Source organism: Coturnix japonica, chromosome 7 (genome assembly GCF_054131305.1).
Source record: "Coturnix japonica strain WE chromosome 7, WE-NBRP24, whole genome shotgun sequence".
NCBI lineage: Eukaryota > Metazoa > Chordata > Aves > Galliformes > Phasianidae > Coturnix > Coturnix japonica.
The window spans coordinates 21,555,654-21,571,386 of record NC_140669.1 but is presented as its reverse complement, the minus strand read 5'-3'; the positions used below and the strand labels follow the sequence as shown (position 1 = coordinate 21,571,386).

The 15,733-nt window shown below is 41.5% G+C and overlaps 1 protein-coding gene across 13 annotated transcripts in view; it reads right to left on the bottom strand.

Annotated features, from left to right (window-relative positions):
- The window catches only part of ABI2 (abl interactor 2), a 53,677-nt gene extending 38,310 nt beyond the window's left edge, over window positions 1-15,367 (bottom strand). For all 13 annotated transcript variants that reach the window (XM_015868311.3, XM_015868315.3, XM_015868317.3 and 10 more), the window contains exon 1: window positions 15,082-15,367. In XM_015868311.3, coding sequence (XP_015723797.2) covers window positions 15,082-15,198 — 117 coding nt within the window. In that variant the 5' untranslated portion in view covers window positions 15,199-15,367. The remainder of the gene's footprint in view (window positions 1-15,081) is intronic.
- Window positions 15,368-15,733: the final 366 nt, after the last annotated feature.

The window sequence follows — 15,733 nt, the reverse complement described above, 5'->3', positions numbered from 1 at the left end:
TCATTGCAATAAATGTCCTCTGCTTCCCTTAGATGACACCAGGATCAAATTTAGAATTTATTTTCCCACAGTCACAAACAAGCTTTTCACATGCAAATCTCCTGCTCCCATCAAAACCCGCAACTTCCTATTCTTTGAAAGTAGAGCCAAAGTCCTGTTAGTGCCAAACAAACCAACAAACAACTTCAGTACGCTGCATTCATATAAATCCAGGGGACAAGGTTACAACACAAAGGCTGTTCAACACATAAATATACTTTAAAATGACTTACTGCTAGAAATTGAACAGCATGATAGCATCCAAATGCATTTGCATCTGAAATAAGTTAATATTAAGTTATATTAATTGCAATTCATAACTGCCACACAGCATCAAATGTAGCTCTTGTTTGAGAAGCAACGGCAACCAGAAACCTATTCTCCATGTGTATTTAAAGCTGCCACTGCTTTTTTTGTTCATCAGTGGATCCTTCCTCTTACTCTGTTAGCTCTTCAGCAATAGCACAGCTGAGAAAAGTGGATAATTTTCTATTTCATACAGCAACACACTTATCAGAGTTCCAAATACAAGGCCAATTTCAGCTTTAATTTCAGTACAAGCTCATCATATTTGTTGCCATCAGAGAGTACTCCAACACAGATGTTGAGTGAAGATCCTCAAAAAAAGAACAAAGCCCTGTAGGCTTACCTCTGTTTCATGCACCTGCTGTCCTACAGCTGTTCACTCACTGAGGAAGCTTTAATTTTCAATGAGTATACAGGTAAGAGCCACTGATTAATTCAATTCAGCTCAAATTTGATTTTACAACTACTTGATAAAGACACCATTGCAACATTTGCAAAGATCACTTTTCAGAATCAAAGTGGCCTTCAGAATTTGGAATTAACTAGAGTCTGACCACAATCCCACTCCGCTACGCAGAAAGCATTATTTATACCACTGCCTTCTCACCGCCATCAGTGAAGCAGGTTTTTCCTTCCCTCTCTCAAAAAATCTGACAAAAATCAACCATTTCTAAGAAAGGATGTCTATTTCAGATTCCCAAAACCTTATTCAGTACATAAGGCTTTATGTAACGTTTCAGCTATTTCCCGACTTTGCCAGTTTCTCCACTCAACATCAAATTCTGACATCAGTTCAGTACACACCAACGACTGAGGTCAACTAACAGCTTTAATTTTTAATCACTAGCAGAGAGCTGTGGCGGTAGAAGCAGGTTCTGCTTCCAAGTGTCCACTGCCAGACATTACAACCTCACAGCAAGAAAAGCTAAGTAGGACACAGCTACGTCATCCACGATCATACTTTACAGCCTATGTAATTAGTCAGATGGCAGGACAGCTTGCAATTGCCAGAGTGCAAATGCAGCATGTAAGGGTAGGACATACCCATGATTCAGCCAGCAGATCCCAAAAAAGAGGCAGGTGGAGATGATAACATCAGTTACCACAGCTTGCACCCAGCTGCCATTGAGCTGCACTGCAGAGTGCCACATGTTTGGGCACTGTAAAAGATGTAAGCAGCCCCAGGAGAGGCTGCTGGAAGCCGCTGCTGCCTGGTCACAACAAATGAGCTCACAACTGCTCACATGGCCAAGCCAGGAACACAGGTCCTCCAGCTGGCTTCCACAGTCCCTACCTACTTTCTCCTCACATTAACATGTCCCATAATGTTTTCAGTATAGAAGTTATCATATTTTAAATTAACCACCTTTGTGCCTGTGGCTAAAAAGTGCCATGAGAGAAATAAAGCAGTGACAGGACTTTGCCATTTTAGAAAGACAGGGCTTAAACTGACCATGGGCCAGAATCTGTGCGAGTGCTCTTCCATTTCCCATTAATAATCATGCTTAGATTACACAACTGATCATCGTGGAAAGGTTTAACTCTAAACTTGAAAATAATTTGAAATTACAACAACATACAACATTCCTCTCTAAGGCAGCAGAGGCACTAGTGGCACCCTAGGATGTATGCTTGGACTACCAGAGCCTCAGAAAGCTGCAGCTGAATGCAAACAAGAGGCTTCCCTACATCTACCCACAAGAAGTTTCCCAATCCCATCTTTTAAATGATGGAAAGCCTCTACTGCTTACTGCAGAACTATCTAAAGGCTGAAGTCCCCATCTCCTCCAATGCTACACTGTCATGTGTGCCAGAATCTTATGACTGAAAATGCACACCTGCACTTCATTGCATGACCAGACACAAATACACTGTTGCTGAACAGAAAAATCACAGCAATGCACACAACTGGCAGGCCTTTTCCCTTGCCTCCACTAGAAGGGTTTACCTTCTGCAAGGGTTTACCTGCTGCAAAAGCAGCACGCAAGCCAAACAACTTGTCCACAGTGCTCACTGCCACCTGCTTAGAGCCAGCCTCTGTTGCACTCCTGCTCTGCTGCAGGTGGCAGTGACACCCAGTGACAGCCAGCCATCAAGGAGCCAAGCATCACATCTGGCTAAACTAACTGCCAGCCTCAACAAAAAGAAGTGGCGCAAAGTCAGTAAAAGTTCACTCTAAAAAGTGCCAAACAAAAGCAGCTCCTTCCTATTCAACAGATTCATTCCCTGCATGCCCCCAGAGCTGTATCTGCTCACTTTTCTGGCTGAGAATGTTTTTACAACCTTTTGCTCCTGTTACCATAGCACTGGGAAAAACATAATACTGGCAGATTGAGAGTGGGATTCAAGTCCCTTTTGCAGAGGGGTCAAGCTCTGCATCTGTTCTACAGCCCTTGAACAGGCAACTGATAAACTAAGTCATCTCTGCAAGAGAAGAGCCCCAGCTTAACACTCAGGGGTAGATTCCTAGAAATAAGCATTTATCAAAATTCCTTCCATTTATTTGTTTTTCTAAGAGTTACCAACACACACACACCCCAAAAAAAGGAAAGAAAGCCAGCACAGAAAATCACAGGAGAGTTTCCATTTTAACCAGATTTAAATTTTGCTCTGCTTCTACAATTTCAGAATTTCAGAAAATAAGCAGGAATCAAACAAACCAACCCTCATTTTGGCAGGCACAACTAGCTACTATTCTCTTTTTTTTCCCCTGAATTTAACCAACAGCTTTGCTCCACGTGCTCCATAATTAGAAGTAACCCTTCTGTCAGAACAGCAAGCAGAGACACTATATTCAACCTGCAGCGTAAAACCTCACACCACAGCATCACATTTTCTGTAATTATTTCCACTGAGATCTGTATTTTACACAGATTTTCCTAAGCATGACCTACTTTCACACTAATTACAGCGCTTCTTGCCCAGAGATTGGTTTATGCCAGCAGTAACTCCATTTTTCAGTGCTGTGTACGGACCTTTTACATGCATCAAAGAATGAGCATTTTAAACTCCCATATTAATTATAGCGTACCTGTACTGCATTCATCTCCTCACAATTTAAGCTCCATCTGCAAATTAGACACCATTACTTCTTTTAGAAACTAACAAGTGTCACACTGCAGTACAAACAAAAAACCAAGACACTTGATAAACAACTGCAACTGGGCAACTATCCTCTACATACAGTAATTTTTACATTTCCCAGACTGGAAAACACAAAGATTCTCCTGCAGGTCATGGAGTCACTTCAGATTTTCACCCTAGCAACATAAAGAATTTTTTCTCTGCTAAAGAAAAGCCAGATCTTGAGAGACGTAAATCCAGCAGCAGCAGGGGCTTCTTGCTCAGCTACAAAGGACCATGGTACAGAACATCAACTCGGATGAGCCTGAAGGGATTACACTTTTCCAAAAGCTCATTCACAATAATACCAAGGATTTCAGACAATGAATTTTTAATAAGACTGCTGCCAATTTACTAGTAGTTATTCAGTGTTTATGACATTCAGTAATGCCTTATCCCTACACACCTATTTTTCTATGTTTGAGCGCACAAAACAATTCAAACCCCTTTGAAGATAAAATGCATTAGCCAAATTTACTTTTACCAAAATCTCACAATTCCTATAAAAGAAAATAAAAACCAGGTCAATACATGATCTCTCTTCCATCAAAAGGATTTCACTGATCCCTTTGGAAGAAAAAAGGACAGACTTAGACAAAGGAAACAACAACTGACTTCATGCTAGTGCTTTTCATAAGGAGATGCTTTGGAACTGAGTGCTTTTATTGGCACAGGTTTGCTACTCTGTTGCTTACAGAAGAAAACCTATCTAGAGCAGATCTCCAAAAGCTGTTATTTGTACCTCAGTGATAATAACTGATAGCAATTCTATGTTGTATGATGCACAAGACAGAGCCAAAGTACAAATTAAACTCTCTTTTTAAAGAAAAATGTAACACAACAAAAAAAGTGCTCAAGGAAACCACAGCACTGAAATTAACTGACAGTCAAAATAGCAAAAACAGACACTTCAGTGGAAGCCCTATGAATCCTACATAGCTGGTCTTTCTCATGGACCCAAAGCATGTGGATTATGTTGCAAATACCAAGAGCACAGGAGGCTGAAAAAAATTAATATGCACGGAGTTGAAAAAGCACAATTTCAATAACACTCAATACAACTTCCAGTAGAAAATTCTCTTAGCGGGACCTTGTAGAGAGAGCAGTCACAGAACACGGTTCTATCAACATACCTTACAAAGACTCAAGCAATTGAGCAATCTAGGATCAGCACAAGGCTCTGAACTTCTACCATGTCTGTCACAAAAGAAGCTGGTTATCACCAAACCTCTCCAAATGCAGCATAAGGCACCTGCACTGCCCAAACATGAGCAGCTGACCACCATCTCTCTGCAAACCAACTAAGCACGTTCTTGATCACACCTCCACTAAAGAATCTTTGTTTGAAACCACAAATGCTATTGCAGGGACCATGTTTACTTTATTTCCTCTAAACATTTCTCTTTCTTTTCTTTGTTTACCAAACAGACAGACTTTTACAAGGCCTTTTAGACTTGTTCAGATAGTGATTTCTATATGTACCAGTGCTGTTCTGCCCAAGTCCTTTACAAATATCCCCTAGTCACTCTTGTATCAATAAAGATACATTTTTCAAAGCTATGGAGCACCTCTTTTTTTTTTTTTTCCTCCTCCAATCAATATTTATACAGCAGAAAGAATTCATATTGGACAGATGAGACACCATCTGTCACACGCATCTCAGCAGAAGCTAAAAATGTACAGCTATTTTTCCCCCACGACAGCCACATCCTTAGTCCAATAAAAGTTCAGCTCAGAATTTCCATTATTATCTTGACCTAACAAAGTTCCTACTGATGAATTCCTCCAGATACAATATTCCCAAAAGACCAATACTTTTACATACAGTTTTCAAAGAAGAGTCAAATACAGGTTATGGTTACCTCCAATAAAGGAAAACAACTCCTTCCTGCTATATGCTCTAAATCAGGTCACAAATACCCCAATAAAAGAACAGCACTGATCCTACAGATAAGAACTATTATCTTTTTGCCCATACAGGCCAAATTTCATCATACTCCATCGCAGTAGCATTATCAGCTATTTTTATACATTCAGGAAACTCTCACAACAGTGAGATCTCAGCCATAAAACACATTGTTAAATACATTGCTTGAACAGTACCCCAGCACACCTGCAACTTACAAGCATATGTGCCTGCTTTTCTCCCACACAGCTTAAAGTCCAAGGAGAGGTGCCTCTGACTCGTGAACTAGGCAAATAAACTAGGTATGGTAAACTAGTGTGAGGACTGCATTCAGAAGTGCTGCCAACTTGGATTTAGATATTTGTATTAAATCCATGCAAATGGTTCAATATCTCTGGTAGAGCTAAGGAAACAATGGTCAACAAAAGGAAGGGGGCAAACAGCAAAAGCTGGAGTGCTCTGACACCTATGGAGAGGTAAAGAAACAACCTGTCCAAAATCTAACACAAAAGCACAATAACACAAAGCTGCCAAAATCTGTTTCCTGCAGGACTGCTATCTCTGTGCTTGAATGAATCTGGGCTTAAGGAAAACACACTGTCTTCACCCTCAGCACCTTTTATTCTGTGACTCACAGCGCTGCAAAGGCAGCCCAGTAGAAACCTCTGCAGAATGAGCTACCACTTCTGAGACAGCAAAGCAGATGCCAAAAGTGAAGGACCACGCAGCAGCCATGAGCACAGCCCAGCTGCAGCCAGCAGTGTGCCAAAGCCAACCCACAAAGTAAGAAGCCACACTCAAATATCAAGCCATAGGAGTCCACTGCATCACTGCTATCTTGTTCATCACTGATACTGGTTTTTGAGCAATGCCTTGGTGGAGAAGATAAAAAATCATGAGGCTCTTTTCACTGTATTTTAATGTAGTTACTAGTTAACATCATATTGCAGCACTACATGGTACCCCATAATCTTTCATTTCTGTAACTTCAAACAGAAAGTGACACTGCCAATTAGCAAAAGCACACAAGATTTCTCTCAGCAATTTTGCTACAGTTAGGAAGAATCTCAAGCTTTGATTTTATGTTCACCATAGTTCTGACATAATTAAAGTCTCAAACTTGCTTACTCATCCAATTCCAACAGTACTGTTTGGGTAGTTCTGAGCTTTCGCTTAGGACAAAAACAGAAACAGCAGGGAGATGCAACCACACAAGAGTTAACATTTCAAAAGCCGAATTACTTCCTTATTTCACAAAAGGTTCTCTTGCTTCACATTCTGTCATTCTCTGGTTGTTAATTCACTTGTATTCAAGTTATCCAAATAGCTTGTTACAACAGTATAATCACCGGGTTCTACTACCATCAGAAAAACAGAGCTTGTCTCTACATCCTGCTGAATTGAAGAGCTGAACAAATGACCTTTTAATTTGACAAGATATGTTTAAATAAAATCATCTCCACACCTACCTAGTTGTACCAATAAATGAAACTATCCTTGAAAGAAGAATTTCATAAATGACAGGGAGACTCAGATAGAAAGATGCACAGGAGAAGAAATTTCCAAGCTGCTTTTAGTCAGGCAATCTCTCATTCACGTTGCAGAATGCCCAGCCAACTGCATAAGGTCTAATGCTTCAACTCCCTGACACTGACAATTGATTTTCTGTAACGCTCACTGTTTTCCAACCATCCCACTCAACAGCTTGCCCCTAAAACACAGGAAATATCATGATTTTTCCCCCCACATTCCCTAGAGGAAACATATAAAAACAATCCTTAAAGGACTGCATGCAAACACAGCCTCAATTCCATATGAAATCCAGTCCAAAAAGCTAATGGGAAAAAAACAACAACAATAACAACAAAACTCTCTTCCACTTTGTTTGTCAACAAATGCAGCACTCACCCGGATTAGCAGAGTATGAGATCTAGATACAAAAGAGCTGTACTGCTTTAAGCTGAAAGAATTGGATTTGGGAGAAAAAAATAAAATAAAATAAAATAAAATAAAATAAAATAAAATAAAATAAAATAAAATAAAAATTTTAAAAAAAAAGCAGACTGCTCAAGTGATGGCTGCACATGTTGTGATCTGGTGTGAGGAGGCACGGAAGGAATGGAATGGCATCACAGAAGACTCTAAACGTTTATCAGAAATAAAAACTAACTCCTCACATTTCAGTCTCCACAGCTTAATACCCTCCATCTATCTTTCCTTTCCACCTCCAAAAGAACTTACATGACAGGTGTAATTTACAGAATTTTAGCCGATTGAGTTTCATTGAACACAGCATTTATCATGGGGCAGAGCCAAGAAAGCCCAAAGCTGATGTCAAATCCACTCAAGAAATGCCACAGCAAGACAAAGTACCATTTCAAAATATGCCACAGATGGGCTTCACAAGGTTCACACAAACGCACCTCTCAAACCCTCTCTAAAATGTTTTACTAAAATCAATGTAAATAATATCTATAAAAGATAAGCAATACTATGCAATGTAACAGATGCACAGATAAATTCCTACCTTCTGTTACCCAGATTTGTCTGTTTACAGATGCTCATCAGATACAAAGAGTTTACAGTGGACACTTCATATAATGGGCATAAAGCTCCATTGTGGACAAAAGTCAGAACAAACACAAAATAAAAACATACAAAAACAAAAGATAAAACTGCTTTTATTCTCATCTATTAGTTACTCTTCAAAATGTCTAACCATTTTTTTAGAATCCCATTAAACACCAAACCTCAGCCATAGCAGTAGTTCCACGGGTTACACTGAGCAGCACTACCTAACAAACCAGACCACACGCCTGGACTTTACTCAAGAAAAGTGGATAACCAGTGTACATTATTCATACTATTCACATGCTTATTTGCATATTATTATAATTGGAGCCTTAGTTTATTATACGTCAAACTGCCCTGTTTCCCAGGTGCTACTCAAACAGATATTTTCCAACATCTCTGATGTCTGTCACCCACCTCAACCTCCTTTTTTTCCTGCTCCCAGTGTGGGGGATAAGAAGTTGTTTTTTGTTTAAACCACTTCTCCTTTTAGAACTACCAATAATGACTGTACAATTTCCGTAATGGCACAGTATCTTCAGTAACACATCATATAACAGGCTTTTGGGGGGTAAGTACTTTGCACTTGTGTCCTCTCACAGTCCATCTCCAGACAGATACATGTACATGAACTGATTGAAGAGAGCTTTTCAGTCAGGGATATCTAACAGTTGTGCCTTTCACACAAGATGCAGCAGGCCTATGGCTTTTCTGCTTAGGCAAAGGACAAACCTTTGCAACCTGCAGCACTTACGTGTGCCTCTCTCTCCATGTCTCATACTAACGTACAAACTTACCACCTAGTTAAAAAACTCAGCACAAATGGCAAAGCTGGCGATACCCACTATCTCTCAGACTTGCAGCATTGAAAGGACACACTCCAAAGTCATTTTGAGGATTGACGCTGTACATTCAGTAAACACACAATATATACAAGTTCTTCCATCAAATCAAAACAAACCATTGTGCCTTGAATTCATAGCAGGCTGCTGACTAGTAAATGGCTCTGCATACTCTGTTTGGAAAGAGACTAAAATTTTCTCTTTGGAAACAGACTTGAGAATACAAATCCAGTATCTCAAGAAAACTGAGACTGCTCTATTACACAGCTGGTACAGAAGGACAAGCCCTCATTCTGCTTTCAGAAGTCCCACATTACCTAAAGGCTACCTGTCAGATCCTTTCACATTTAAGAGGTTCAGCCCCAACTACTCAGTTTTCACTAGGATGGTAAAACAGGCAGCCTATTCAATCCCAACACTTCAGAACTCGAAAAGCCTTGGACAGGCCTTCATAAACCTCTTAGTATTGCTGCCCCCTGCACAGAGCCACCACCAGCTGGCAGCCCACTGAACCATGAGAGAACTGCTATGTGCCCTCCACTGCTGGACAGACCGGGGCAGTCGGCCTCAAACCCTCAATCCCATCAGGAAACTTGGAATCCAGCAATAACATACAAGTAAATACATTTTCCAAACTTGCTTCTCTTAAGTCATTCTGAAGCAAAATTTACTTAATTCTAGGTAGATCGGACTGAAAGATTTCTTCAACTTGGAAATGCAAATAGAAACCATTTTCTTCTTCACTGAATATGGTGAATCTGTTTATACTAATATCAAAACAGAATATCTCACAGACATTTTTGCAAGGTTTATCCTAATACTTCACCAGAAAGACTGATGAAAACAACAGAAAATAGTATCTATAGTATCAGTAATATAATATGTAATGAATCATATCAACTTCCCAGTAAGTTGCCTAATAATTTTCTTCCAAAAACACATTTAAAACAAACAAATAAATAAAAATCAGCTTGCTTATTGCTTTTTTCCAACATAACTCATAATACAACAGATGGTATTCAGATACAAAAGAACAGTAACTCACAATACAGGAAATAGTACTTCTGATGCTTCTGTATTTATGTAAATATCACTTGTAAAATTGAAAGGAACAAACTCAAAGCATTTTGATATCATGGTGTGCAGGCTGAAATTAGCATCTTCAAACAACACCATCTCAGGCTTCCCTAAAATCTGTTGGAATAGCAATTTAATAGCCATGGTTTGATCTTCTAAATGTGCAGTTTAAAACACCTGCTATGATCTACCGCATAAATCAACTTTAGGAAACCATCAGCCAGCTCCAATAGAGACAGAAAGCCCAAGAATTATTCCCAAGAATTCCCCCAGAGTTCACAAAAATTCAAGCAATAAATTCATAACTAAGCTACAGAGAATCTTAATAACAACATTCACAACTACCTATAACACTTATTAACTTTCAGGCATAAACATACGCTATATTTATGAGTTCTGCACAAAACCAGCTTTGATTATGTGTATAACCAAGACATACAAGCTAACAAAGACCCAAATCTAATAACTTCTACTCTTCACCCCATAATTCTCCAGGGGTGTGACTGGCCCAGGGAGCACAGGCAGACTGTTTGCACCTGTGCTCCCCAGCTGACCAGAAGGGGTGGGCACAGGTGGAGCCCCCTGGGCTCATACAAGGGGCAGCCACTGAAGGGAGAGCATCTCTTGGACATGGGCTGCTGCTGAATGCAATCATTTCTGCAATGAAATAATCTGCTGAAGGTAACTGGGTGAGATTTCACTTGTTCAAGTAGAGGATGGAGGTCTTGTTGTGCGTTACCATAGTGGTACACCACTTCCTGCCTTAAAAACTACAGCGCTAAGCCACAAAGATTAATGGTTGCAAATGCCAATCCAACACAAGAAATAGAAAACAAGTGTCAGCAAACTTATTAACAGCAAGATGCAGGACACCGTTACTCTGAATTCTAACTTTTATTCAATCTTATTAAATGGTTTTCAGTAACTATAATCAGAAAATAAGTCATGGGAGAGAACTACAACAATGTAACTTGTAACTACTGGCGCTACATGACTTACTTTCTAATAGCAACTTGTGTATTCATAAGTTTTACTTTGTCTATCTGCAATGTTACTGTTATAACTCCTGCTACCACTGATAAAATGGCTCAAGTTGTTACCACAACCACTCAATAAAAAATCAATTCCACTCTCTCTGAGCCCCTGTTTCAACTTGTGACGCTATTAAATGAATAAAATTTGCTTTCCTGGCAAAACACAGCGCAGTTAAAGAAGATGAAAGTAGAGAGAAAAATCCTTCACCAACAGTACCAGCTACTCGGACTCTCAGAAGAAAACTCAGAGGATTGATCCCATGCTTTGATTACCCCACAAAACTAGCCAACCTACCAGCAAGTGCTCCATTCGCCTTTAGCAGAGGGAGGTGCCGTAGAAGTTTCTGCAACTCAGGAAGGTACAGTATGTGCCTAACCACTGCCTCATTATTTCATTTAAGAGAATTCAAATCTGAGACACCAACAGCACTCCTCTGTTATATTTTTAATACTTTCAGCATAGTTATGTTTTGTTAAAGTGATATGCATCCTAAGAGAACAAAGATCATTCTGGAATTTAAATAAGTATATAAGAAATTGACAGTTCGCAGAAGCAGAAGTTTCCTGTTGTAGGACTCGAGCTGTCATAATTACAGAAATTGCAATTTCTATGCCAATGGATGTTCCACTCTCTTCTTCACCTCATTGGAAGATGCTGTCAGAAGTACAGTGACTTGGTTTGACTTAACAGGACAAGGTAAAATTAACAGGCACATGGAAAGCAACTAAGAAACTGATCAACCCATGGGCTATAATAAAGTTACTGAGAAACAGGTAATTCTCACCATTATGTTTATTTAAATAAAGCTATTGCAGGGTCTGAAAGCAGGTACTTCTAGTACTTAGAAGGATGGAATACTTCAGAAAAGGAAAAATATATATATTCTTCCCTGCCTTTCCTTTACAAATATGAGAAGGGTGTTTCTGTGTATAAGACTCAATACCCATAGCAACCTGAAGGCTGCGAAGTGATGGAAATGGGAAGTTCGCTCTTCCTCTCCAGACAATAAAGCATAATAGTCTAGAAAGATTAAGAAATCCAGATCCTGCTTGAAGAATCTGGCAAACACAGCACACGCACCTTCTGGAGGCTGGACAGGGCACAGGGCCGTGGCTTTTCACACAGCTCTGCATGCTGCATTGCTCTCTGGCCTTGCCCCCACCCTGAGTCTGGTCCTGCTAGATATCCAGTGGCTGAAAATGTCTATCTAGGAATTCTTTCTGACTCTTTCAAAACAGTGAGTTCAGACACAAGCATTCAATTACTCTTGAAAGTTCTATATGCAATGCATTAAGTAAAAAAATGATTTCGTTTTTAAAAGTTCCAATTGTTTGGAAGCAAGTTAGAGATGAGCCCCAGACAGACTTGTTCAGAACAAGCTTAAAGAAAGTGAAAAGGCCAATGCAGTGCTGGAACTTACAGTGGTGTACCAGTAATAAAACAAGCAAGTCACACCAGTGCTCAAAAGGGTGTTCGTCATTTATATCATCATAACCAGAAACTTTCTTTATCACATTCCTGATCAAAAATAATGCTGGAATATGAAAATCTAGTAAATACAGCGCACTGTCCAATTAAGTAACTCTTGCTTTTCATGGAAATCAACGCGGACCTACATATGTTTTTATACAGTAACAAGTAAATGAAGCAATCAGATTTTATAGAACTACTTTGTTGCAGTTTAGACTGAGAACTTGGTATCAGAATGCAGCACTAGTACACAAAGGCCTGCAGAAACAGTATACAATTTAACTTCTGATTAACATTGTATCAAATCCCACAAAAACCTCCTCCTAAATAACAGCCTGTATTAGCCCCCCCTTCAGGAAGTACAACAGAGAAGTAACTATGTTTTCTACAGCACTGAGAAGAGCTACCTGGAAAGCAAAGTTATTTGATATTGGCAGTAACAGAAGCTGATCAAACTGTCTGATTTGTGCACTTACACTTAAAACTTTCCAAAAATACATACTAATATTCTTATATGAAGTAAAATAATCACAGAGAAGGAGCTGAACTGTCGTACTATGCATGTGAAAATCGTTCTTTACATGTTTCTTCTTGCAATATCCAAGCAGTAGCTTTTCATCTTTCATTGCTGCAGTTCTATTTTACTACATATTTCCAATATTTCCCAGTGACTTGTCACAAAATTTTAAGCTGATGTGCTCTGATATGCTGCTATAATACAGACTTCAGAGAACCTTAACAATTCATTTAACATTCTCTGTTGCTGAAGTAACTGAGCTTTGCAAGTATCAAGAACAATTTGTATAATGAACCACTAACATTCAAGGAATGCTTTTCACTTCATAAGTAGAATCCAAATGAATTGCAACCACCACAGCTCTCTGACTCTGACCTGTCAGTCCCAACATGTAAGAGATTACTGTTCCATTATTCTCCAGCTGCTATGTAACTGTCAATGGAGGCAGAGATAGAACACATTCATCTTATAGCACTGAACTTCAAATTCTTTAAAAAACTGACCAACGCTTCTGCTTTTTGCAACAATTTATGTACCTGACAATAAAATAACCTCTCAACACCAACTGAGCTTGTCTACTGACAAATACATGCCAATGTCATTCCTGCAAGCACTGATTGCTGTGCTGCCTATCATTCAGCAGATCAAACTCAGATCTCAGTCATACACTGAGTCCCTGTCAGGAGACCTCAAGAATATCCATGATAAACCCTTCTGTCAGCAACGGAACATTAAAGGATTACAGTAGAACTAGTTGATCTTCTGGAAGATTTTCTGACTTTCTGGAAGATGATTCTCACAAGCATTTCCAACGTGCACATCTCCACCAAATCCAAGCTTGCATAAAATATATAATTTAGACTGAATTGGGTATATTGATTTTTGGAATTACTATTATTGGAAACAAAATCCCCAGTGATGTTAGTTGTATCCATTTCCCTTCCTTGCAGAAGGAAGACAAACAAAATAGCTTTGGGTATTTATCCCAATGAAGAGTTTATGCAGTTCTGGCACGGAGAACGTAGGGTGAGTTCTCCATCAGATTTGTTACAAGGACACTCACGTCACTCAATCCAGCATCTCCTCAAGTTGGACTCCTCTGCAGCATCACCTTGCAGCCTCTCTGCCAACCCCAATAGCCAAAGCCTACCACTATCACCTAGCTATGGTCCTCCGCTCCCCACTTGTTTCACATCTTTATTTTTCCAGTCAGTGATCCCATACTGCACCTCACAGTCAGCACCACAACACAATTTCTGCCTTCTGTTCTCACCTCCCTCTTACAGCCCTGTGTTGCCGCGATGCTTGGACAAATTGCCAACAACTGCGGTGTGCTGCACAGCGGCCAGAACCCAGTGGGCTGACCAACCCAGCCTCACTCCCTGCTTTCCCTCACCAGCTGGCTGCCCTCGGCTCAGGCTGCCTTTATATGCCAGCTATGGGAAGACCCCCTCTTTCCATTCTCTGCATGAAACATCACAGAATCTTGCTCTGCAATTTTTACTGAAACAATAAAAGCGAAGCTGTTCAATACAGATTTTATAATCCTTGGTTTACAAGAGAACAGTAAAAGGTCGTGGGGGGAACAAAACAACAAGCTAAATGCACCTCTTCCTATCCGGTTCTGCCATTCACAGCTCCTCTTCCAGAAAAAGCCCCATTTCCTTCTTTTTAAAACAGCACAAATATTAATGTCAGTTTATGACTATAACAAAATACTTCAGCGCGTTTCTCTTAAAGAACATAAGTCACGCTAATTCAGCGTATGAAACCTTATTAATCGCATTGCTGTTCGGTAAATGACCCCAGATCCGCAGACATTTCCCACTAGAGGTCGGCTGGTCGCTCAGCATCCCGCACAGCGCACCCCCAATGCTTCCCCCTCGTGTCGCCCACCCAGGCACGGCCCGCTCCCCCTGCCATCACACAAGCGCTCTCGGGGACGGAAGGCACAAGCTCCGGGAGCCCCCTCACTGCACTCAGCACCGACACCACGGCGGAACGACCCGCGGCCGTTACTGATGCTGCCGTCCTGTTTTTGTTTCTCCTCACCGAGGAGCACGATGCGGCCCGGGCCCGGCGCAGCGCCGAGCGGGGGAGGAAGCGCCGCTGCCGCCGCTCAGCACCGCGCCACGCGGACGGCGACCGTCAGGGCCGACCGCTATGCTCGGCCGTCGGGCCCCGCCCCGCCGCACCTGGATGTAGTTGGTCTCGCAGTACTCGGCCACCCGCTCCAGGTTCGTGTAGCTGTCGAACAGGGCCCGGCGCCCCCCGGGGATCTCCTCCTCCAGCAGCATCTGCAGCTCCGCCATCTTCACATCCTCTCACCCCACGACCGTCCGCTCGTCTGCCCGTCCTCCCTCCTGCACCTCCCTCCCGTCCTCCCTCCGCTCCGCTCCCTCTCTCCGCTCCCCGCCGCCAGGCCCGGCCTCGCGCCGCGGGCAGGAGCGCGCCGGACCCCCACCGCACCGGGGGCGGGGCGCGGCCGGCGGCTCCTCCTGCGCATGTCCCAGCAGCCCTAATCATGGCCCCGTGCGCCCACTGCCGGCACGGAGGAGCTGGGACGGGGCTGCGGGACATGAATGGAGCCGGAGCTGGAGCAGGAGCCGGAGCGACCCCCTGACCCTGCAGTGGCCCCTTCCAGTGACTTGGAGCATATGAGAAAAGGCCTCGTCTTTACTATGTGTGTGCGCAGCTGACCAGCTGGACTAACCTGCCCGCATCATTAGCTGCTTGTTATCACAGCATGTTTATGTTTTAATAGGGGACTCTTTCATGGATTTAAATTTAAAGATGAAGAGCCCTCCTGGCAGAGTGATGGTTATCCTATAATTCTCTGTACGCGTG